The 25,449-nt window shown below is 35.9% G+C and overlaps 2 protein-coding genes across 2 annotated transcripts; one reads left to right on the top strand and one right to left on the bottom strand.

Moving 5' to 3' along the window:
- Positions 1–9,807: 9,807 nt before the first annotated feature.
- LOC131661450 (uncharacterized) lies at positions 9,808–17,825 on the bottom strand. The gene is made up of 6 exons (XM_058930996.1): positions 17,661–17,825; positions 17,251–17,519; positions 16,580–16,866; positions 15,256–15,323; positions 12,574–12,645; positions 9,808–10,629 (listed from the first exon to the last, which is right to left on the bottom strand). Exons 1-6 carry the CDS (start codon positions 17,823–17,825, stop codon positions 9,808–9,810), a joined length of 1,683 nt encoding a protein of 560 aa, XP_058786979.1.
- A 6,265-nt stretch (positions 17,826–24,090) lies between these two features.
- LOC131661440 (uncharacterized) lies at positions 24,091–24,606 on the top strand. The gene has a single exon (XM_058930984.1). The coding sequence runs from the start codon at positions 24,091–24,093 to the stop codon at positions 24,604–24,606; it is 516 nt and encodes a 171-aa protein (XP_058786967.1).
- The last annotated feature ends 843 nt before the right edge of the window (positions 24,607–25,449 follow it).

Here is a 25,449-nt window from a genome sequence, read left to right as displayed (position 1 = left end):
ACTGCTCCTCTTTCACGTTCTTCGTGTTCCAAATCCTCCAGTTCTTTCATGTTCTCCTTTTTCCAAACTTTTTTCACGTTCCCTTCCTTTCTTCCCAATTCCTTATTATTTTATAAAATAACCTGTAATTAGAATAGGGCCTTTACTAACATAACACCCCCCCTCCCTCATTCCTTAAAATCACACATGGCCCAACACCATAAACCATTCTTTTCCAATTAAATTCCACAAACCACCAATAATTCTAATTATTAATTAAATTTTCAATTAAATTAGAAATTAAAATATACGGGGGTTACAAAATGTCTCAACATGTCTCATTTGACATCTTAACAGCATGAGCTCATATTTCAAGGAGATCACGTTTTTAATTGCTACAGTATCTTATGGTTAGCTACAGAATATTCTGGAATAAACAATTAGCTGATGTTTTATCCAAGATTGACTCAAATCAAGAGATTTCCACACTTTTTATAATTATATATAATTTAGGAAAGTTTGGATTGAAAACCTAGTTTCTTGGAGAACAAGTAGCAGATTTTGGGCATCCTGTTTGCCGCATTTTTGAAGCCCAGTCACGTTGAGTTTAATCCTATAAATAGAAGGGATGTAACCTATTCTTATTTGGAACTGGTATTTGTATTTATAGGGTTCTAGGAATCCTTATTTTGGTTGTAGTTCCGCTTTTCATTCACAAACTTGTAGGTGTTGAATGTTTGATCTCCAAATCTTTTAAGCACGGAGAGTATGTGTCAATTTTCATAAGCTGTGAAGTATTGAGAATTGTGTGTTTTGGAAGAGTATCTTCCGTGTTTTGTTTATTGTGCAGTTTGTCAAAGGGGTTCTGTGATTAAAGGGATTTGAGGAGGGCCTCATACCTCGGGGGTCTTAGGTAGAAGTCATAGGAAGGGTAGTGATTAAGTGAGAAGTGTGAATGGGGAGTTTTACTTCGAATTAATACTATCAAATATTGGTTTCGTCCCTGGCTTGGTAGCCCCCAGAGTAGGAAGGTTGTTTTTGAAATGGGTCAACATACCGTTGTGTTCATTACTTTCTGCACTATTTTATCTATTGTCATATACTTGATCATAACTGTTATAATTCTCAAATATTGTGTCGTGACATCTCATTCGACATCTTATATCTGATACCATAATTCCAATCATTCTGCATAAGCACACCTCCGAAACCCATCTTAGAAGCATCACAATACACCACAAAAGATTCTCCTGGATTTGGTAATGTCAACACTGGATCTGACGTCAATATTTTCTTCAATTCGGTAAAACTTTATTCACATTGGATGTCCCACACAAAAGCCTTACCCTTAATGTGATCTTAGCCAACGGAAGTGCCAACTTAGAAAATCCTTCAATAAACCTTCTATAGTACCAAGCTAATCCCAAAAAGCTTCTAATCTCGGTAGCCGATTTTGGAGTTTCCCACTACAACACAGCATCTACTTTAGATGGATCCACAGCAATACCATCACCTGAAATAACATGACTAAGAAAACTTACCTCCTTTAGCCAAAATTCACACTTGGATAGCTTCGCATATAATTTACTTTCTTTCAACACTTGAAACACTATTTTTAAATGCTCTGCATGTTCCTCCCCTGACTTAGAATAAATCAGAATGTCATCAATGATTACTACTACAAACCGATCCAGATAGGTTTGAAAGATACGATTCATATACTCCATAAATATTTCTGGCGCATTAGTAACACCGAAAGGCCCCAAATACTCAAAATGTCCATATCGTGTTATGAAAGCCGTCTTTTGGCTATCTTCATTTTTCATTTTAATCTGATCGAAACCCGGCCTCAAATCAATCTTACTGAATACACTAACACCCATCAATTGACCCATCAATTCATCTATTCTCGGAAGTGGATACTTGTTCTTAATCGTCACTTTATTCAACTGTCTATAGTCAACACATAACCTCATACTTACATCATTCTTCTTTATTAACAGAACTTGATCTCCCCATGGTGATACACTTGGTCTCACAAATTTCTTCTCAAGCAAGTCTTCCAATTGCTTCCTTAACTCTGCCAATTCAGATGCCAACATCATGTACAGTGCCATAGAAACTGGTCTGGTACCAGGTACAAGATCAGTTGCAAATTCAACTTCTCTTTTAGGCGGTACATCCGAAATTTAATCAGGGAAAACTTCATGGAACTCTCACACTACTTGCAATTCCTCAATTATAGCTTGATTCTCAATAGACAACGACGTTGTAGTTTCTCTAAGATTGGCATGCATTTTGGTAAAACCAACCTGGTTGAAACGTGTTTAATATAAAACAATATCATTAATTTTTCAACATGTTGAACAAGATGTCGCGATATTACAGGGATGATATCGTGTTTGCTGAGGCGTGAGAGCTGGAGCTGATCTATCAAGTATATCAATTGTTTTATTAGCTACATAATATTGTGGAATATTTACTTAGCTTATGTGCACTCAAGATCGAATCAATCAGATATATTTGTTGGTTTTCACAATCTCTACAATTGGAGACAATATAGGAAAGATTGGATGGAAAACCTATTTTCTTGGAGATCAAGCAACAGACTTACTGCAGCCTCCTTGTTGCGGTTTTAGGCCCTACTCAGTCAATACTAATTCTATAAATAGACTGGCCTAAATCTAGTTTTAAGTGGAATTAATATTTGTATTTTTAGGGTTCCAAGAATCCTTATTTTAGTTGTGATGTAGGTTCCATGTGGGTGCATTCGCAAACCTGTAGGTGTTGAATGTTGTGTAATCTCCGAAGCTGTTAAGTAACGAGAGTAGTGTTGTTCTCATAAGCTTTTAAGCATTGGGAATTATATGTCTTGGAAGAGTGTCTTCCACGGTTTATTATTTGTGTTGTTTGTCACGGGTTGTGACGGTGGGGATTTGAGGAGGGCCTCATACCTAGGTGAGTCTTAGGTAGAAGTCATAGGAAGGGTAGTGATTAAGTGAGAAGTTGTAAACAGGGGAGTTTAGCTTCGAATTGATACTATTATATATTGATTTAATCCCTCGCTTGGTATCCCCCATAGTAGGAAGGTTGTTCTCCGAACTGGGTAAACGATTCCTTGTGTTCTTTATCGTTTTGCACTATTTTTGTTACTGCTGCTATCTTGTTCTATATTCCTTATGAACAGATATTTGTGTCGTGACATCTCATTCGACATCACATATCTGATACAAAAATTTCAGACGCCATCAGTGATAACACCTGAACTTCTTATTTCACCAACTATCGTAGCTGTCTAGCAGATAACAAATCAACTCCCCCCTCTTCAGGGTAGAAGACCTCACCGACTTATCATAACAATTAATATGAACACGGTTATGCTCTAACCAGGTCATACCTAAAATCACATACAACCCTCTTAACGGAAAAAAAAAACCTAAATCAACAATAAAGTCTCTGTCGTAGATCGATAAAAGACACTTTAAGCACACAAGAGAAGTAGTCACTGATGCCTTAGCTGGAGTATTGACGACCATCTCTCCATTCATATAGGACAACACAAGACCCAATCTTTCAACACAACCAGCAGTAATAAAATAATGAGTAGCACCAGTATCAATAATAGTAATTAAAGGTATATTATTAATGAAACATGTACCTCTGATAAGTCTGTCATCATTGCCTATCTGAGTACCAGCCAAAGCAATCACCTTTCTGTAGTGCGGAAATCTAAGATCAAAGCCATTAGATTGACTTGACTCATCATTTCAGTGAAAGTCGCCACCGCACTTTATTGTTTCCAAAGAAAATAGGAAAAGAGCGAAATAAACCCAAAAAGAAGTTTTTGAAACAAAAAAAACAAAAAGAGATCTTAGGTAGGGGAAGGTTTTAAGCACCCCTCATATATGTGGTACTCTACAGGAACCTTTTTGAAAATTTGTGTATATAGAAGATATCATGTGCAAAAGAAAGGTTTGTTTGATTTTTTAAAATAAGCTCGACAAGACATTACATCTTGTGTCTACATACCTCCTCGATGCAATGGAGAAGTCAGAGCTAATGTAGTTCAACTTAAAAGGGAAGGTTTTTAAAAGGAATAAACACTTTATCATCATAGGAGAGAATACTCAGCCATTGATATTAAACATGATAACAGATGGATTCTTTGCGTCACAAATGAAAGAAGAGATTCAACTTGGATAAAAATCAACGAGTATGCCACTAGCTCTCTCAAGTGGAAAAGATTCCATCATATCAATCAATATCAATATCGTGGGGTATCGCAACTCACTACAACAATTAATCGTGTCTAAACTTTGAAAGAAATGCCAATAAAGGCAAAAGATATTTTTAAAGAAAGATTTTTAAAAGGAGTTTTCACACATAAGAAGGTTTTGAAAAAAAGGGAGAAGATTTTGAAAATCTAAGAAGGGGAGGAGATTAAGGGACTATCCTAAAGCAAAAAATAAAAGATAAGGAAAAGAACGACCTAACCAAAATAAGAAGCCAACACTTGACATTAAGAGTCAAGGTAGATTTCCCATCCTTTGGACTACCAACACTAAACCAACACATTACCACTTGGGGATCCAGATGAACTTGATTATCTTTAGCACCACTTGCACTAAGCCTTTGGATTACAATATAAACTCTTGACAAAAATTGGGCAGAGTAACGGTTGTGTACAGATTAATTCCTTATCACAATGCCTTGGAATTAACCATCAAGGACTTTCGAGGAAATACCTGCATACACAAACAGCAAATAACCCAATGCCTTGGAGTAAACTCCAAGGACTTCCAGACAGAATAACAACAGGATAATAAGGTCCAGAGGTGCTAAGTCTAAACGTTCTAGATCTCCAAAATGCTCGGGATGGTAAGCAATAGTCCATAAAGAGCCTTAAGTATTTTTTTATCGTTTTTTAGCAGTTCATTAGTGTTTTAGCACAAAAATAAAATATGGTCTAAATGGACAAATGGAAAATGGCGGAATCATAAACACTCGTCCAAATGTACAAAAGGGAAATAGTGGAAACATAAACATGATGAATGATAAATGAGAAAATAAAAGCATAAAGCGAGAAACATAAAGAGCGATAAAATAAAGTGCGGAAATTAAAGTCAAATGTTAATTGTTAGCAAGATGACCATCTTGAAATTGTCAAGTATATCATTGATTTTGGAAATGTTAGCAATATGACCATCTTGAAACTTGTCAAGTATATCATCGATTTTGAAGATCGATGGTGAGTGAATGATGATCTCGGGTTTAAATTCAATGAAAGTTCATCAGAACCTTGATAAAATTAAAGCTATTACACGATAAAATTCCACATGTCTTAAACCAACCGCATACAATCTCTGCAATATTTGATCTTTTTTCTATTCAGGACAATGAATGTTGCGCTATGTTAAGTAGATCGTCAAGTAACTTATATAGAAGTTACCCTACAACGAGGCCGATCAACAATTTTAGTGCTAATGCGTGCTAGAAAACGATATGTAGATCGTTCTCCAGAAGAATTACCGCACAAAAAGAAAAGAGGTAACAGTCTCATCTTCATCAAGAATCCAAAAGAATTCCAATGATATTGAAGATTTTTATCGACCAAAACAAAAAGAAATAAAAGAAGGAATCACGTTAAAGGTTCCTTCCATCTTCAAGTTCAATCACTTAATATTGTGGATTAGGATTCTCATCCCATCGACGCCCTAAGTCCATTGACTTTGAAGAGGAATTAGACCTCTAAACTTGTGATTTAAAGAAAATATCAAAAGAGTGGAGTAGGAGAAGAGTTAGAACCAAAAACGAGTTTACAAAGGAAAAAACCCACATTCTGTCAGCGTGAAATTAATTTCATCAGGAGGGAAATCGATTTAAATGCTACAATTTTAAAAAAAAAACAGGTCACGCACAACATGAAGTTGATTTCAGCCTTAAGAAAATGGATTTCACATGTGTATTTTTCAGCAAAAACAACATTTAAAGGAGAAAAACTTGTTCAAACATAAAACCAAACACCTTGTGATCTTGGATACAATTATGCACGAAAATACCATCAAATCACCATTAAATATCACCAAAGTAACACCATAGATGTAGCACACATAATCATTAAAAGATCACATCTTGAAGGATGGAATGGATCTAGAGATTTACCAATTCTTGCACACACTTTGAATCAACTTCACGAATCAACACCAACAAGCTTTTATCTACCAAGAAAGGATGAAAAAAAAGTGTATGGATGAAGGTTTAGCTCAAAGATTAGTGAGATTCAATGTGAATCTCACTAAATTTTTATGGAAGAAGAGCTTTGAGTGATTTGGGAAAGGATGAGAAGAGAAATTGCAAGAGTTCTTTTAGCTGTCCAGGCTTGTGAAATGAAGAGGGGGAGGCCTCTATTTATAGAATTGGAAGTGAGGGTAGTGGCAAATTGGTAATGAAAATTCTATTAACTCACACCTGATGTCGTACTATATGTTATGACATCCACAATCACATAGAATAAAACTTTAAAACAGAAGTGCATAAAAACAGTAAATAACAAAGCAAATTGTTCACCCAGTTCGGTATACAACAATACCTACTCTGGGGGCTACCAAGCCAGGGAGGAAATCCAATATAAGCAAAATTAATTCAGAGTTAAACTCCCCCGTTTACAACTCCTCACTTAAGACCTACCCAATGCAATTCCAATCTAATCCTAGACCTGAGTATCTCCACTCACTACCCCTCAATCACACCAGTGATTACAAAGAGACATTAATCAAATAAGAGAGAAGACACACTTTAAAACACACCTTGATCTGCTTAAAAGCTTCAATCAAGAAACACGCACTCGTGTTTAAAAGCTTAGAGTGACAAAATACAAAAACAACTTATTCCAATACAATCATCAAAAGACAATTGCTTGGAGTATAAGAGACTAAAAACACAGACACAGAACTATGGTTCTTCACAAATAAAAATTCTCTCTCTGCGTTCCAAATTAGGATTGCAGTCTTCTTATATGCAGCTCTTGGGCCTCGGGCTTTCCAAGAACTAAATAAGGGTTAACCAAGTTAACCTAATTTACACGTCTTCAGGTTGTTACAGAATGTGCTGCTAACAAAATCTTCTAGGAGAAATATTCAGCACACAATAAAATATTTCCTAAATTGGAGATTGAGAGAAATTAGGAAACATAATAACAAAACATAACAGCTCCTGCTGACAGACATGGATGTCATGACATCGGTTATGATATTCACTAATAAAACTTGTATTATCTTAAACAAATGCAGCCTGCATAACACCATATTAAACATGTCATGACATTGGTCAAGACATTAAACACCCAGGTATGTTTTACCACAAATGCAGCCAACATGAAAACACTAACAATCTCCCCCTTTGGAAAATTGTTTGCTAAAACAACCAGTCACACCATATCAGAGAAATACTTGCTGCAGAAAACACGCAACCATACACAATCAGAGCTAATACAGTACATCATCACACCACACAAACAACACACACTACTACTACCATTAGTATGCATACATCAAACCACAGCTAATGCTACTTCTACACAGCAATCATCAAAGTACATAAGCAGCTTTCATAATAGAAATAAAGTGTTATACTACACACAATCATATCAAACAGATCAACACAAGGTAAGCATCCGAATTGTTGATCACACATACTTATTATTATGGGTTCTGAGGTGACAGTACTACTCCCCCTATTTGGCCACAAAAGTTGCCAAAGCAAGCAATCCCCTTCTGTCTCCCTTTTTTTTAATACCAAAACAATTTATGATTCCGCATATATGCAGACTTCTAACTTGCTTTGCAAGTTTTCAAACTGTGTTGCATCCAGAACTTCTTTCTTAGTGCCATCATCAGACATGTTGTTAACTTCCACAACATTAGCACCTTTACTAGACACACTTGTACCACCATCTCCTTTATCAGCATCAATACTACAGCCTTCAGTGTCAGTGTCATTGATGTTGTCAGGAACATTATTGGGGACATTGTCATCATCTTTAGGATTATCTTCAGTCTCCTTGGTTAAGTCCTCTATTTGCACATTTAGAGAAGACCCTGCTTTGGAAGAGAAGGGAGATGATTGTTGAGACACCTCAATGAAATGAGTGAATTTTGAGCAATACTCTATGGAGGAAGAATAATTTGAGATCACACGATAGTTGTTGAAGAAGGATGGTAACTGAAGAATCCTTTTGTGAACATGGGAAACCTTCACCTCTAAGCCCTTTGTGAAAGTATTAACAAATTCTAGAACAGTGGCCGTATCCTTCATTATAATATTTTTGTCCTTCACAAACTCTTTGATATAGAGATGCCGAGTGAAGTTGCAGGGCATAGTTATGACATCCTCCTTGACATTATACTTAGATAATCCTTGTTGTATCCAACTTAATTTATACTAGTCTAAGCCTTTTGTGTGAATCATACCCTTCATCATATTTACACCTTTATTTGTGATAGGAAAAATCATGCTCTCCTTGTTTTCTTGATTTCGCAGATTGATTTGTGAAGCATTTGCTTTTTCCATCCAGATTTTTGATGCTTAGTCTATTGCTAGAGGCTCCTCTCTTAGAAGAAATTGACGACCAATAAATAGCTCCCTTGGGACCATGTTCCATACAATACTCGCCTTGAACAGCTGGAATTCTCTTTTCATATCTCTAGTCCAGATGTCATTAAGGGCATTCATCATTGTTTTCTCTAGATCAAGGTTGTGAGCATTCCAGGAAGTTGCAAATGATTTCCTTGTTCTTCTAACAACTTCTGGGATTTGGTTCCTAACAATAATCTCCCTATGGAGACCATTTTGGACTTTGAAGGATGAGAATTTATCAATTCCAGAGGCTTCGTTTATCTTAGTGCACACAGTTGATTGTTCAGCATATTCTGATGTTAAGACATCTGTTTTGACATTTTCATATTCCACTGAGATAGTAGTCTCGCCTTCTTTTACATCAACCCACTTTGTTGTCGTGTTCTTGCTTATAGCAGGAATGCACTTTTCTTTTTTGTGACCGTCATCTTGTCTAGGTTTCCTTCTTCTAGAGCTTCTTGTTTTCCTTATAGCCTCCTCCTCTTTTATGCCACAACTTGAGTGTTTAGTTTCAACACATGACTTCAGCTGAGGTGGCTTTATCTTGGCCAGATTTTTCTGTTGAGGGATCTTTCTTCTGGTAGGTGTATGAATTTCAGGACATGTGAACCTTAAGTGACCTATCTTACCACATTGATGGCATCTCTTGGCTGAGACAGGTGTGTGTTTTTCTGGATGTTGAAGGTCTTGATTGAACTTCTTTCTCTTCTTCTTGTTAGGAATGATTCTCATCTCTGACTTACTGATATTTGTGTCTTGAGTACTTCCCATTGTTGTCTTATTGTTTGATCTTGTGTTTTGCAGTTTCCTCTCTATATCAACAATGTTTATAATGAGACTTAATCTTTCTTCTTGTAATAGTGCATAAGCATTTTTATACATTGTCAATCTTTTGCTCAGTTCTTCATATGTTAGACATGTCTCAGAATATCCAGCCGCAAGTTCACTAACGGTGAGTTCTTCAACATAAGACTCATCATCAGACTCATCCCCTTCTTCAATCTGGTTCTTTATTCTGGGAACGAGAACCTCTAGTTTGATAGTTCTTTCTTGATGATTATCCTCAATTTTTTCTTTGGCCACGGGACAACTAGACGGAAACTTGAAGGTTTTAGGCTCCCATAGGTAACAATTATTTTTAGATCTGACTCCCTTCATGATTTCTTCATTTTCTTCATTGGTGACAATACACTTTTATTTAGTGAACCTGACATCGAACCCTTCATCACACAGTTGGCTGATACTTATAAGATTTGCAGTCAGTCTTTGTACAAGTAAGATACTATTCAGATTAGGAGAACCAGGACATTCTGACTTGCCAACACCTTTGACTTCTCCTATTTCTCCATCACCAAGAGTCCCATAACTGGTTCCATCAAATTTGATGTCTACTAGTAAGTTCTTTCTTCCAATCATATGATTTGAGCAACCACTGTCAAGGTACCAGTCTTCCTTGGCAGGCATTCTTAGAGAAGTGTGTGCTACTAGAGCAACATTCTTAGCCACCCGAAGTTGCTTCCTGTTAAGAGAATCATGTTTAGGTTTGGCTTGATGTGTTTGGTTTGGATATCCAACTAGTCTGAAACAGAATGGCTTTATGTGACCAAATCTTCTAAAGTGGTGACACCTCCATCTTTGGAATTTCTTCTTTGTATGGCTCCTTCTTTTGTTTCCTCGATGTTGTGACATTGGTGCTGTCATCTGGTTTTTCATGCAAGCTTCAGGTTTTGATCTCCTGGTCCCAGAAGTGAATTCCGCTTTAGCCACAAATCCTGCCCCAAACATATCTCGTGCTTCCTGCCCAAACGCCAGAATTTCTTCCAGAGTGTCAGTTCCATTATTCAGCATTCTGAAGGATTTAGTCATTTGATCAAGTTTATAGTTCAACATGCTCATTTCACTATTTAGAGAGTCTATGGTTGCAAGATGTTTATTCTTCTCAGTTTCCAGCTCCCTAACGGTTATCTTTTGCTTCTCCACTTGTTTGCAGACTTCATCATTCTTGATACACAGCTTCTTGTATGAGACAGCAAGCCCATCAAAGGTTAGCTCATTGTAATACGGTGAACTGACTTTATTGAAATGTCGCGGTAAGCAAGAGTCACCACCGACTTTTATTTTATCCAATTAGAAAGGCAAAAAGAACAGGAAAGACCTTTGAAAGAGATTGAGTTCGGGGGGTAAGTTATACAAAGGGAAGGCACAAGCATCCTTTGTATCCATGGTTATCCATGGGCTCTTAATTGCTTAGCTCACTTTGTTTTCAAAAATGTTTGGAAAAGTGTCGTGTGTGAATAGGAAAAAAGGTTTTGATAAGGACTTTAGCTTGTAAATAAGCGTAGCCTTTTTGAAAAGATTCTCTAAAAAGAAGTGGGAAAATATTTTGAAATTTGAATAGTGAGTAAGCAATTAAGAGAACCTACCCTAAGTTTAATGTCTTTCTGTTCTTTAAGATTTTCATTTGAAAGGGCTATCCATGCCATAAGGAGGGTAGGTAGTCTTTTCATTGGATGTTCGGGTCATCGAGGGTCATCATTCGCCTTAAGGCTATCCATACCATAGAAGGGTAGGAAGTCTTTAGGGAAGGATATAATAGTCATTTAGGCAACATGTAAGGACACCTTAGCAATCGAAGGGACTATCATCATTTATCGAGGCAACATCGAGGGATGAGATCATTTTATTCGTATGTAACTCGAAGGGACTATGATCTTTTATCGAAGGGACTATGATGATTTGAATTCGTAGGCGACATGTGCTAAGGTATCCCTACGCTCGAAGGGACTTGACTATTTTGATCGAAAGGCAGCAATAAGAGGAGTTACCTTAAAGGTGGGTGTGTGTAGCAATCATGTGGTTAATTCGAATATTTATCTTGCATTAGTGATCTATGTCAATTTATCTTGCCACTCCCTATTTACTAACCACGCAATAAATATCGGGCAGGAATTAAAGTGCGGAAAGGAAAGACCTACGCTATCACAAGTTTAGGGATGGGGATTTACAATAAACACCTGTAGGGGGTATGCGGAAAGTAAAGACGAAAAATTAAAAAAAAAAACCTAATTAACTATTACATTCCCAAAAATATTTATAAACTTGAATCGTCGTCCAAACTTCGATAACCTGAAAATCAAGGATGAAAGTAACACAGGATTAGTGTATGAAGGATCTATTTATCATGTTCTCGATTAATCAATTAAATCCTAAAAAATTAACTTTGATGTTTTAACTTAATTATTTAATAGATAAAAGAAACATATGCAAAATATTTAATTTTTTAAATGTTAAAAAAACAATTTTTGATTAAAAACCAGTTTTCGATTAAAAATTAATAATTATAAAAAAAAATAACATTCTTAATGAATATGAAAATTTAGAGAAAATTATTAATAAAAATAAAAAGGAAGAGAAAGTGAATAAAAAAAATAAAATTCATGTAATTAAAAATAAAAAATTTGAGAAAACTTAGCTCTGATCCTGTGTGTTGCCTTCCTGAGGGAGTACCATGGAGCTTCGCTTCTGGAGGCGCTGGATTTGCAATCGGAAGGATCTAGTGGCTGTGAGATGAGGATCCATTATGGTCGTTCCTGGGGGCAGCCGCATGTAATTTTGTGGGGAATCCTTGTAAAAAATTCAGAGCGTCGCCTAGGGGTTTCGAACCCAGGTACCTTGCATTACCAACACTTCACCTTACCATGTGTGTTGCCATTGATCAATAAATAAAAATATAAGATATAAATGTTAAATTCCAAAAGGCAGTCAAACCGGGCCTAGTGTGTCAAAGGAGAACCAATCAGGAGGAGAGAGAAATGGTGTTTTGTTGACCAGCCAATAGGCATCACAAGCGTGGAGAGGGAGAGAGTAGAAGTGTTGACTGGCGAATAAAAAACATCCACGCGTGGTCAAACTTTCCACGCCACTATTCATCATCTCCTACCTATGTACCTGCGGGAATACCTGCGGAATTTGCATTGGAATTTCCTGCGGATTTTCCATGGTTTCGTAGCTTCTTCTTTTAACAATTGAAACCTGCAAAATAACATGAAAACAAAAACAAAAGGCACTCTTGTCCACTAATTTGGACCTCGTGAACTCAATGGAACCATTTATTTGCCATGAAACCACCTGTAAACTTGAAAACGAAAGTGAACAAGCTCAATGCCCTAAACATGGTGGATTTCGTTCCAGGCCACTAAGCTTTGATCCAAGAGTCCAAACATCTTCTAATATGTGTCATAAACTCAATTAAACCATTAGTTTGGATCAGAATACAAGTACATGCAAAAAATGAAAACTCAAAATATGGAAGAATATGCAAATCGTGGAACACATGTTTTAAGCATTATGGGACTTATCCTATTTTGCATTCTCACCTTATATTACCTCCACAATCGATTGGAACGGTTGTGTTGACCTGGAACTTTTTGAATAAAGAAAACAAGCCTTGCACCTTCCTTTGATATTTTTGTTCTTTGAAACCCTAATGTTTCTCCACCAATTTTCGTCCCCTTGTTACATGAATGATCCAAGTATATATAGTAGGCTGAAATTAGGTCATTAGAATTGGAAGGAATCAATTTGATTTGAAGAAAAAAATTGATTTAATTTTGTATGAAATATTTCCAATTTTGGCTCAATTCTATTTTCCAAACTTTTCACGTTTCTTTTGGATGAATTTGGTCTTGATTTGGTTAATAAGAATTTCCCATGATTTTATTTGAATTGATTTGGATTTTATTTGGTTTTATTTGATTTAATATTGCATTTATATGAATAAATCCAAATATAAACAAAATAAAACCATAAAATATAATCCAAATAGTCTTTGGGCTTATTTTGATCATAAAATCACGTGGGTAATCCATAATCCATGGCCCGTTACTTAAAAACACAAAATTCTTCACTTAGGGTTTCATGCATTTTCTCGAAAATTGCTCAACTTCAACGATGCGTATCTCTCTCAATTTTATCCCTATGAAGGTGTTCTTGATCATTTTAGAAAGCTTAAAGTGTCCTCTAAGTGACCCATTTAGTTTCATCTTCATTGAAGTTTCCATGTTCATGTACACTTCTTTGCAAAAGGATGACTTTTGTTGACTTTTAGAAGGACCTATAATGTCTTGGTCCATATCTCTCAAATGATGCATTTATTGGTCTTAATCCCAACATCAAAGTTGTAGAGAATTGAATTTCCTTGAGAATGAGCTTTGGTTGAGGAATTTTTGATAAAATATGAGAGAGTTATGGCCAGTCAAAGATGGGTTGACTTTCAGTTCAAAACCCTAATTTAGTAACTTGTACTTTTGTTGATTTCTGAGCTTTCTTTGATGAACCATGATCAACCATTGATCAGATGGTGAATGTGACTTCAAAATATTGATGTTGGCCAAAAATCAGGAATTTTGACTGTGATTTGACCATAATTGGCTTTTAGGTCAAACTGGTCGACAATGGATCATCTGAGCAATTAACCGAGCAATCTTATGAATCAGAGCTTGAAACTTGGGATAGGGATCATTTAAATAATATGAGAGGCCATGGGGTCCACTTGAGGTATCAGAAACTAATTTTACTCTGAGAAGATCAAAACCCTAGTTTGAGGGTTGTTGTTTAGGAGAGTATATAGTCAGTCAAATCTTGAGCTTCTGATATTCAAATGAGCTTGAGTATACAAATGTGGTGGGCAAATTTTGGGGTATGACACTCATCATCACTGGAATCATCATCAGATGCATAGATACTTGTTGGAATTGTGACATGTTTTGCAGTTTCCTCTTCTAACTCATTGTCAAAGTCTTCATCAAACCAAGTGACAGACAACCCTTTCGTTTGCTCTTTGAGGTAGGTAGGACATTTAGCTCTAATGTGTCCATATCCTTCACATCCATGACACTGAACCCCTTTACTTTGATTGGGCTTCTCTTCAGCTTTGAATCTTCTTCTAGGATCATAGGTCTTGCTGATGTCATTGGAAGTGTTCTTGACATTGGGTCTGGACTTCTAATCAACCCTTTTAATGAACCTGTTGAATTGTTTTCCAAGAATGGCTATGACTTCTGATAAATTTTCATCACTTCCACCATTGCTTTCTCTTGAACTATCTTTAGTGTTGGACACGAAAGCTATGCTCTTGTTCTTCTTTTCAACAGAATCACAAATACTCATCTCAAAGGTTTGTAGCGAACCAATGAGTTCATCCAGCTTCATGTTGTTGATGTCCTGAGCTTCTTCTATAGCAGTCACCTTCATTGCAAATCTCTTAGGTAGTGATCTGAGGATCTTTCTTACCAACTTTTCTTCAGACATTTTTTCTCCTAAGGCTCTTGAGGTATTTGCAATCTCAAGGATATTCATGTAGAACTCATGAATGGTCTCATCCTCTTTCATCTTGAGATTTTCAAACTTGGTGGTAAGAATTTGAAGTTTAAACATCTTCACCTTGGATGTGCCTTCTTGAGTTTTTTTGAGAATATTCCAAACTTTTTTAGCCAGATCACAGTGCTGCACAATTCTGAATATGTTCTTGTCAATTCCATTTAACAAGGCATTTAGTGCCTTGGAATTGCCTAAAGCTAGCTCTTCCTCAGTTTTGCTCCATTTTTCTTCAGGAATTAGAACAAAGGTTCCATCTTCCATTACCTTCTCAGGATGTTTCCATCCGTTTTCCACGGCTCTCCAGGCCTTGTTGTCCACCGACTTTATGACAGCTACCATACGAGGTTTCCAGTAGTCATAGTTAGAGCCATCCAGAATGGGTGGTCTATTCCCAAACACTAACGATTCCTTCTCCATAGTACCAGAATTTTGTTGTCCCTAGATCTCACCTAGATGTAAACAGGTAGGGTGCCTGCTATGATGCCAATTGAAAATTCTAGTAACTCACACGCGATTTCATACTGGATGTTATGACATCCACAATCACACAGAATAAAACTTTAAAATAGAGGTGCATAAAAGCAGTAAAGAACACATCAAATTGTTCACCCAATTCGGTATATAACAATACCTACTATGGGGCTACCAAGCCAGGGAGGGAATCCAATATAAGCAGAATTAATTCAGACTTAAACTCCCCCGTTTACAACTCCTCACTTAAGACCTACCCAATGCAATTCCAATCTAATCCTAGACCTGAGTATCTCAACTCACTCCCCCTCAATCACAGCAGTGATTACAAACAGACATTAATCAAATAAGAGAGAAGACACACTTCAAAACACACATTGATCTGCTTAAAACCTTCAATCAAGAGACACACACTCGTGCTTAAAAGCTTAGAGTGACAAAATATAAAAACAACCTATTCCAATACAATCATCGAAAGACAGATGCTTGGAGTACAAGAGACTAAAAACACAGACACAGAACTACGGATCTTCACAAATAAAAATTCTCTCTCTGCATTCCAAATTAGGATTGCATTCTTCTTATATGCAGCTCTTGGGCCTCGGGCTTTCTAAGAACCAAATTAGGGTTAACCAAGTTAACCTAATTTACACGTCATCAGGTTGTTACAGAATGTGCTGCTGACGAAATCTTCTAGGAGAAATATTCAGCACACAATAAAATGTTTCTTAAATTGGAGATTGAGAGAAACCAGGAAACATAATAATAAAACATAACAGCTCCTACTAACAGACATGAATGTCATGACATCGGTCATGACATTCACTAATAAAACATGTATTAGCTTAAACAAATGCAGCCTGCATAACACCATGTAAAACATGTCATGACATTGGTCAAGACATTAAACACCCAGGTATGTTTTACCACAAATGCAGCCAACATGAAAACACTAACGGGTAATTGTCCCTTGGAGATTAATTTGAATTAAATCGGAAAGGAAATGTGATTAAAGTGAGGTTAATGAAGGGAATTATGGTAATGAGTTGGAATTCGGTGGGAAATAAAAATGATCAAGTAAATGAAATTGGTGTTAAGATGAGAGTGATATCCATACCTCCTTCGCTTGGATGTTGAGACATTTGATGTGACATCGTAGAGCTAGTCTCGGAATGACCGGAGTCCCGAGATGGCTTGTCTTCTTCATTCAGCCCTAGGCTGCTCATGTTAGATATCATTGTTTCTTCTCGAACAGTTTCTTCCCGGGAGATGAGCCCACTGTTATGTACTCGGATAAATTCTTGAACTTTATTCAGCTCACATTGTAGGGATCTAATATCTTCTTCCATTTTAGTGATAGTCCTTAGTTGTTCTTCCTTCTCAACATTGGTGCAACATAGCTCTCTGAATGATGCAAATAGATCATCATATGCTGAATTATTCTAATTATCTGCCTGCATGCTAGTTAAGGCATTCACATGCTTGGCTAATTCATCTTCGAAGTCACTGTCAGAGCCTTTCTCAGACCAGGTCACAGATAGACCTTTCTTCTGTCTATTGAAGTATGTTAGACATTCAGGTTTGATGTGTCCAAAACCTCCACATTCATAGCAATGTATACCTTTTTCATAAGTGGGCTTCTCTTCAGACTTACTCTATCCATTATCATGAGAGTTGTGAATGTCAGATGAGTTGTTTTGGACATTTGATCTTGGATTTTTGCCCATCTGCTTCGTTACTCAATTGAATTCTCTCCCAAGTAGAAATATTGCATCAGATAACCCTTACTCTGAGTCCAGGTCACATTCTTTCAATCTAACTTCAGTGTCAGTAGCAAAGGCTATGTTTTTGTTCTTCTTTTTCGATCTATCATTAATGCTTAATTCAAACGTCTGAAGAGATCCTATTAGATCATTCAGCTTCATTTGATTGATGTCTTGATCTTCATCAATAGCCTTCACCTTCATGTCAAACCTTTTGGGAAGAGACCTGAGCATTTTCCTCACTAGTTTTTCTTCAGGAATCTTTCCTCCCAGTGCACTCGAAGCATTATCTATCTCCAGAACATTCATATGAAACTCATGAATACTTTCATATTATTTCATCCTTAGATTCTCAAAATGAGAGGTTAACAGCTGAAGTCTTGACATCTTCACTTTAGAGGTGCCTTCATGTGTTGTTCTAAGGATCTCCTATACATCTTTGGCCACTTCACATGTGTTCACCAGCCTAAAGAAGTTCCTGTCAACTCCATTGAATATGGCATTTAAAGCCTTAGAATTGGCAAGTGCGAGTTCGTCTTCTACTTGGTTCCAATCTACCTCTGGCTTTAACACATTCGTGGGTTGATTATCTTCTCCCATAATAACATGATGTGTCTACCCTTTCATAACTGCTTTCCAAACCTTGATATCTATAGATTTCAAGAAGGCCACCATACGAGGTTTCCAATAATCATAATTGCTTCCATCCAGAACAGGTGGTCTGTTCATAAATCCAACTTCCTTGTCCATCGTACCAGAAAGTAACCTCCCTAGATCTCACTCAGATGCAGAGTAGAGTGCCTGCTCTAATACCAATTGAAATTGTGGTATCAGATATAAGATGTCGAATTAGATGTCACGAAACTATAACTGAGTAATGAACACAGATAGCAACAGAAATAATAAACATGCAGAAAGAAAAAAACACAACGATATGTTTACCCACTTCGGAACAATCCTTCCTACTTTGGGGGCTATCAAGCCAGGATGAAATCAATATCTGATAGTATCAATTCGAAGTTAAGCAGTCCCAGTTTACCATTCTCACTTAATCACTACCCTTCCTATGATTTCTACCTAAGTCTCACCTAGGTATGAGGCCGTCCTCAAATCCCTTCCAGTCACAATCTTGTGACCAAATAAAAATCAAATAAAAATAATCAAACTACTCCTCGATGCTTCAAAGCTTACGAGGATGAAAATACTCTCCTTGCTTAAAAGCTTTGGAGATCAAAAAACATTCAACACCTACAGGTTTATGAAAGTACACAGTGGAACACACAGAAAAATAAGGATTCCTAAACCCTAAAATAAACGATATCAGTTCCACACCTAAATTAGGTTATAGCCCTTCTATTTATAGATATGTCGATTTCTGGACTGGACTTCAAATCGCAACAGAGAGGCTACCAAAAATTCTGCTACTTGTTCTCCAAGAATTTAGGTCTTCAATCCAATCTTTTCTAAAACGTCCCCAATAATAGACAACATGGAAATATTTTGATTGAAACCATCTTGGCAAAAATATCACCTAAATTATTTCTTCGAATATTCTGAGTTGAAATAAAGATTCTTGTAGAAAATAAAACAGCCTGATCCAAGTGCCAGATCAGCTTTCTGCAACCAGGATGTCATGACATCTTCTTCAACATGTTGAATTCTGAATGCTAAGTCATATAGCATCTCTTCCAACATGATCTTCCTTAGAGAGTTTTAGCAAAATATATGCCAACAATCAAAGAGCCTTTAGATGACATTATGATTTACTCTAAGTCGGAGGTAGATCATGTAGAGCATTTGAGAGCGGTATTGTAGATTTTGAAAGAGAATAAGTTATATGAAAAGCTATCCAAATGTGAGTTTTGGATGGAAAAGGTTAGTTTTCTTGGGCATGTCATTTCAGGTAGTGGCGTTGATGTAGATCCATCCAAAGTAAATGCAGTGTTATAGTGGGAAACTCTGATATCAATAATTGAAATTAGAAGCTTTTTGGGATTGGCTAGTTACTATAGGAGATTTATCGATGGTTTTTCTAAGTTAGCAATTCCATTAATGCAGCTGACTTGTAAAGGTAAAGCGTTTGTGTGTGATGTTAAATGTGATGAAAGTTTCACCGAACTGAAGGAGAGATTGACGACGGCTCCGATTTTGATATTACCTAATCCTGGAGAACCTTTTGTGGTGTATTGTGATGCTTCTAAATTGGGTTTAGGTGGTGTGCTCATGTAAAATCCTATCTGCCATGTTTGAATCTGCTTAAGTCATTGATATTCTTCGTGTAACACCCCAATTCTATCCGGTAATTATAAGCGAATATCACAGTGCATTTAAAAATCTTTCAACATACAATGGGATGTCACATTTCGACTTAAACAACAAGCCACTCGTATTTCATTTAACATAGATACATAGCATTCGGAAACATAACTTTATTCAACGTGAACACAACTTCAACTTAACATTTAAAATCAACTTAGAAACATCTTTTATTCAACTTAAAATAAATGTCAGCTTATAATACAACCTGAACAATAACGACTATCCCCCCGAATGCTACGTATTAGAGACAGACTCTCTTGACTTAACATAAAGACTTCATAAAGATAACCTCGAACATCCACAGATAATTTTGAGTACCTGCCCATTTCCCATGGTAGGGGAAATATCAGCAAAGGGGTGAGATATCTTACAATATAAAGGAATGCATGATAAATAATATAGGAGATATAGATCATACATAATTTCGCCACGTCTCATCGCATAACATCTTACAACAATTTTCATCATAAATAACTTTTCAACATAATACAACTTTCAAAACGGAAACTATGTCATTGATCAATTAGAACAATATATTCAGATTCACAATTATAATATCATTACGTCACAACAACATCTCATCATCTCAATAATCCAAACACAATTCAAATGCAATTCAAATGTGACTCAACTTATGCAAATGCATGTGGTACCATTTGGAGTAAAATTCTCGTCTCAAACATTGTCACTTGGGCCATCGTCGTTGCCATTTTCAGGCTAATAGTCGTTGCCATCTTTCGGGCTAATAGTTGTTTCCATCTTTCAGGCTAATAGTCGTTGCCATTTTCAGGCTATAAGATACTTATGCAATGGATGCGACACATGATGCACATCCACAAAACACACATTTACAACACATCACAACATGTCACTATATCATCTAAACATCATCATCTCAATGCCAAGGTTCTATGTCAATAACCATATCATTACTATCATAGTAATATCATCACGTCACTATTTCATGTCATTATACAACATTAATTCATTTCACAATACATCACAATACAACTTATCAACATTGACCATAGGGTCTACAACAACAACAACAACAAATTCCACATACTAGCAACAACGACAACAATTTCATCATACTATAAAAACTATACACTAATTCATCATATTAACAACAAACATCAATAATTCATCTAATTAGCAACAAAATCAACACATTCAACATATTAAAAATAACATCACATTACACGAATCAGGTAACATTATATCACGGTATATTCAACTTCCTAATGAAAACATATTTATTGTTAATTTATCACAAGGCATCATTATCGGCTCACACATATCAAAAATGTACGAATAATTGCATATAGCATACAACATCATTATCAACTTACACGTATCAAACACTTACAAAAGTATAAATCCTATTAAATAATTCTTCTAATGTCTCTCAATCCATGTCTTTACGGTATACAAACAAACATAAAACATTCATCTTCGTAAAACATCATTAAATTGGAAAATACAAACCAATAAAAGGTTTCAAAAAGATATCCAAAGGTTTTCAAGTCATATTCATCATAAAGACATCAATTAGAGCTTTACGGAGGTTCAAACGGCATTTAAAAAGGAGTTACGGATCAAAAGATACATCTTTTCAAAGTTACAAAAAGTTTTACACAACAGGGTCCGCTTAGCGACCCTCCAGCGAGCTTATGGAAAATCAAATTCAATAACCTAGCTTGAAGCGAGCTAATACAGACTAAAAACAGTAACTTTCAGTTTTCGCAACTCCGCTTAGCAGGCTCGCGTATTTTTAAATTTTCACTAAGTATCCGCTTTGCAAGCCAGGGGCCGCTTAGCGGACGCACGATTATGCAGAAAAATAACAGAGCGAACATACCTGCATAATCCCACTTCCACCACAACAAACCCTTCTCAAACAGGAATTATAAGCATATAACAATACCAGCTAACATCATACATCAACAATAATCATTCAAAACATGTTTTCAACCATAATTTCATGGAAATCTATCACAAACCCTAACAATACAAAAAATATGAAATTGAAATGTTAAAGGTTGAACACAAATCACAACATCATCCATTCATCTAAATCCCTAATAATACATCCAATTCGTAGCAAACCATTTATCAATTTCAACATTCATCAACATTGCAATTCTTCACACATTTTTGGATTTCAATTATGAAACCTAATCTCTACCATACTCATCATCATGTCAACCCTTAGAGAATAAGAACCCCACCCTTACCTTAGCAAAAGCTTCATCTTTTCCAATGGACTTCTTCCTCTTTATGCCCTAGCTTTCCTCTCTTCTTTTTCTTCTTTCCCTTCTTTCTCTTCTTTCACCAAAATGAGTTATGAGGCTAAATCTCTAAAACCCTAACTCTTACTATCTCACTAATGGGCTTAACCCATAATCCATCTATTGTGTCATGTTTCTACCAATTAGGCCCAATACTACTAACTTCATTATATTATATATCCAATAAATCACAAAACACACTATACATAATTAAATAGTCACATAACATAAACGAATATTATTTCGAATAATATTCCACAAGTACAATCAATCCATAAAGCAAATAATACCAACTCGCAATTGTATTTCTCCGACTAATCCGACAATAACTTAACTGCTCCAACCGACACATTAATCCATTTACGCCTTTAGAATTATACCGATAAATCCGGACTTCGACTAATTCCAACGAATAAATCCTTGATCAATTTAATTAAATAATTAATTAAATTTGGGGGGTTACACTTCGCAACGCATACTTTCCAAATAGTGATGAAGTTCTGTTTGATGATGATTGTGAAGCTTTTACTTTTACTTATTAATCTGTTTCTCGTTTGTCTTTCTGTCATTGTTTCTTGTATTTTCTTCCTGATCATTAATGAAGTTCCTTTCTTTTAACTGCATCTTTTTTATTATTGACAAAAAGGGGGAGAACGTAGAATATTTTGAATTCATAGAAGTTTACCTGGACTAATGCCTCAAACATTATTATTTAATATATTTGTTAAATCATTTATTAAGAACAGGAAACTTCTGGATAAGGACACTTATAAGCTTCATCCGAACTTCAAATTCAAGGAGACATAATTAGGGAAGTATTCCTTCTCTATTGAATATTAAATTCAGGGGGAGTTTCTAACTCAGGGGTAGTTTCTAAAAATCATTTATGCTATTTACTTATTCAAAATATATGAGTTTTTGTCATCATCAAAAAGGGAGATATTGTTAGAACAAAGTTTGGTTCTACATCTTTGAAATAGTTTTGATGATAACAAACACATAATTTGAATAAGAACATATATGCTCCCTAATCATTTACTTATGTTACAGAAGTCTGATGCTTACCCAGATCAAAGAATAAGAAATAAATTCTGAAAGAAGCACAAGAACAAGAAGTATTTGCCACTTGATCTCCGTTCTAAGAAGATCATGTTCTAAACGTCACTACAACAAGCTCTCCAAGATCAAAGTAGTGCGGTTGTCGATTGCTCAGGTTTTGATTGTGATTTCTCAGAAGCAGAAGTTCTGATCAAGCTCTGATAATAAAAACGCTTCTTGCACCAAACGCTGACGTAATGCTCTAATATAAATATTTTGATACTTAGTTCTGTTACAAGTCATTTAATTCAAGATCTTCTAGTAACAACTGGAACTTTAATTCTACGGACATAATCCTTATTTTTGGAAAGAACATAAAAAGAATTATATCAACCTTCCAAAAACGAAGAAGTGTGTCTCTCAACGGATCCAAAGCTTCACTATATATTGAAGACACTACTGAAGTTTGAAACAAGAATTCTCATGCACAAACAATTACGAAGAGCTCTCAAATTATTATTCTTTCTTTCTTTTATTTTATTTTTTGCATTGTTCTTAAATATTGTGTATACATACAGTTGTGATATAGCTTTCTAGAAGCAATTCTTAAAGACTTTCTAGTTGTAAGTTTATAATTGTTGTTCCTTGAGAAACCGGCTTGTGGTTTGGGTCTCAAGAAGACATTGACGGTTGTCATTGTGAAAATTGTAATCAAGTTTGATTTAGTGGATTAAGTCCTCGTAAGAGAGAGGCAAAATCACCATGGCGGGTGTATTGGAGTAGTTTGAGTTCAAACGAACTAGAATAACCAAATGTCTTATTAAGTTTTTATTTGTTTAAAAACTCAATCCAACCCCCCTTATTGTGTTTTTCTATCCTTCAGAGATTTGAGGTTTAGTTCTGATTTTTGGAAGAGTCTGCAAGAAGCATTGGGTTCTAAGCTTATATTGATTTCAGCGTATCACCCTCAAACGGATGGTCAGACGGAGAGAACTATTCAGTCGTTGGAAGATTTGTTGAGAGCATGTGTTCTTGAGCAGGGAGGTTTGTGGGATACTTACCTTCCTCTGATAGAATTTACTAATAAAAACAGTTTCCGTTCTAGTATTGGAATAGCACCTTTTGAAGCATCGTATGGTCCGAGGTGTAAAACATCTCTACGTTGGCATGAATCTGGAGAAAGCGTAGTACTTGAACCTGAGATTGTGCGAGATACTATGGAAAAAGTGCAGTTAATCCGAAAAAAGATGAAGGCTTTGCAGACCATACAGAAGAGTTACTATGACAAGAGAAGGAAAAATTTGGAATTTCAAGCAAGAGACCATGTATTCTTAAGAGTCACGTCGGTGACCGGCGTTGGACGCGCATTGAAGTCGAAGAAGCTCACTCCTCGGTTTATTGGTCTGTATCAAATTTCAGACAGAGTTGGAAAAGTTACTTACAGGGTGGCCTTACCACTTATTATTGCGGATTTGCATGATGTAATTCAAGTGTCACAACTCCGGAAGTATATTTCACATCCATCACATGTGATTCATATGGATAATGTGCAAGTACGGGATAATCTGACTATGGAAACAATGTCCATACGAATAAAATGTCGTGAGATGAAAACACTAAGAGGCAAAGAAATTGCTTTGGTGAAAGTAGTTTGGACAAAAGATGTCGGAGAAAGCACTACGTGGGAATTAGAGAGCAAGATGCGGGAGTCTTATCCCGAGTTATTTGCATGAGGTAAACTTCGAGGACGAAAATATTCTAAGTAGGGGAGAGTTGTAACGCCCAATTATTTAATTAATTATTTTATGGTATATTTGCGAATTATTTGATAAAATTATGAGTTATATAGGACTATGTTTTTTTGTTAGAAGTTAATTAATTATTAATAATAATATAATGAGAATATGAACATTTGGGCCTATTATGATGTTAGTTTTAGTATTAGTGGGAGTGTGAGCTTAAAGACGTTAGTAGAATTAGAAATTAGTGAGAATAATAAAATAAGAGAAATTAGGAAAAAGATGGGAATTTTTGGGAATTTTGGAAGAACATAGAAACAGAGAAGAGCAGAGGGCTAAGGAAATCTCATTGAAAGTTTAGAGTAACCTTCAATCTAAGGTATGGGTGGGATTCTTACACTATAAGAGATTGTATGATGATGGGTGTGGTTGAGGTTAGGTTCCATAATTTGTATCCATGTATGTATAAAAATTGAATTTTGATGTGTTTATGATGTTACGAATGATGTGTTTATAGATATGAACAATTACATGATGCTCGTGTTAGACTTGAAAAATTGTGTCTTATAATGATTTTCTAGTATGTAAAAGATGGATTTTTGGGGTTTTAAGGGAAAAATCTCATAGCAGAAAAATTTAAGAATTTTGACTCTAGTTCAGTGATGTAACTGGTTACATGGTTTGAGGTAACCAGTTACATCATAATAAAAAGGGGGGTTTTGGCTATTGTAATTGATGTAACCGGTTACAAGATTTGAGGTAAATTATTACATAGTTCAAATTTTTCGTAACAGAGACAAAGTAGGTGATGTAACCGGTTACATCATTTGAGGTAAC

This window comes from Vicia villosa, linkage group LG1 (assembly GCF_029867415.1).
Source record: "Vicia villosa cultivar HV-30 ecotype Madison, WI linkage group LG1, Vvil1.0, whole genome shotgun sequence".
Lineage (NCBI taxonomy): Eukaryota > Viridiplantae > Streptophyta > Magnoliopsida > Fabales > Fabaceae > Vicia > Vicia villosa.
Note: the sequence above shows the minus strand (reverse complement) of the source record. Positions and strands in the feature narration are given on the sequence as shown.

Excerpts from the sequence above, each read along its gene's own strand:
- LOC131661450 (XM_058930996.1), bottom strand. The coding sequence starts at position 17,825 with ATGGGAGAAGATAATCAACCCACGAATGTGTTAAAGCCAGAGGTAGAT. Across the intron at positions 17,520-17,660 it reads CATGTGAAGTGGCCAAAGAT|ATAGATAATGCTTCGAGTGC; the intron begins GTATAGGAGATC and ends AATGTTCTGGAG. Across the intron at positions 16,867-17,250 it reads GAATGTGACCTGGACTCAGA|AGAGCTATGTTGCACCAATG; the intron begins GTAAGGGTTATC and ends TGCATCATTCAG.
- LOC131661440 (XM_058930984.1), top strand. The coding sequence starts at position 24,091 with ATGGAAAAAGTGCAGTTAATCCGAAAAAAGATGAAGGCTTTGCAGACC.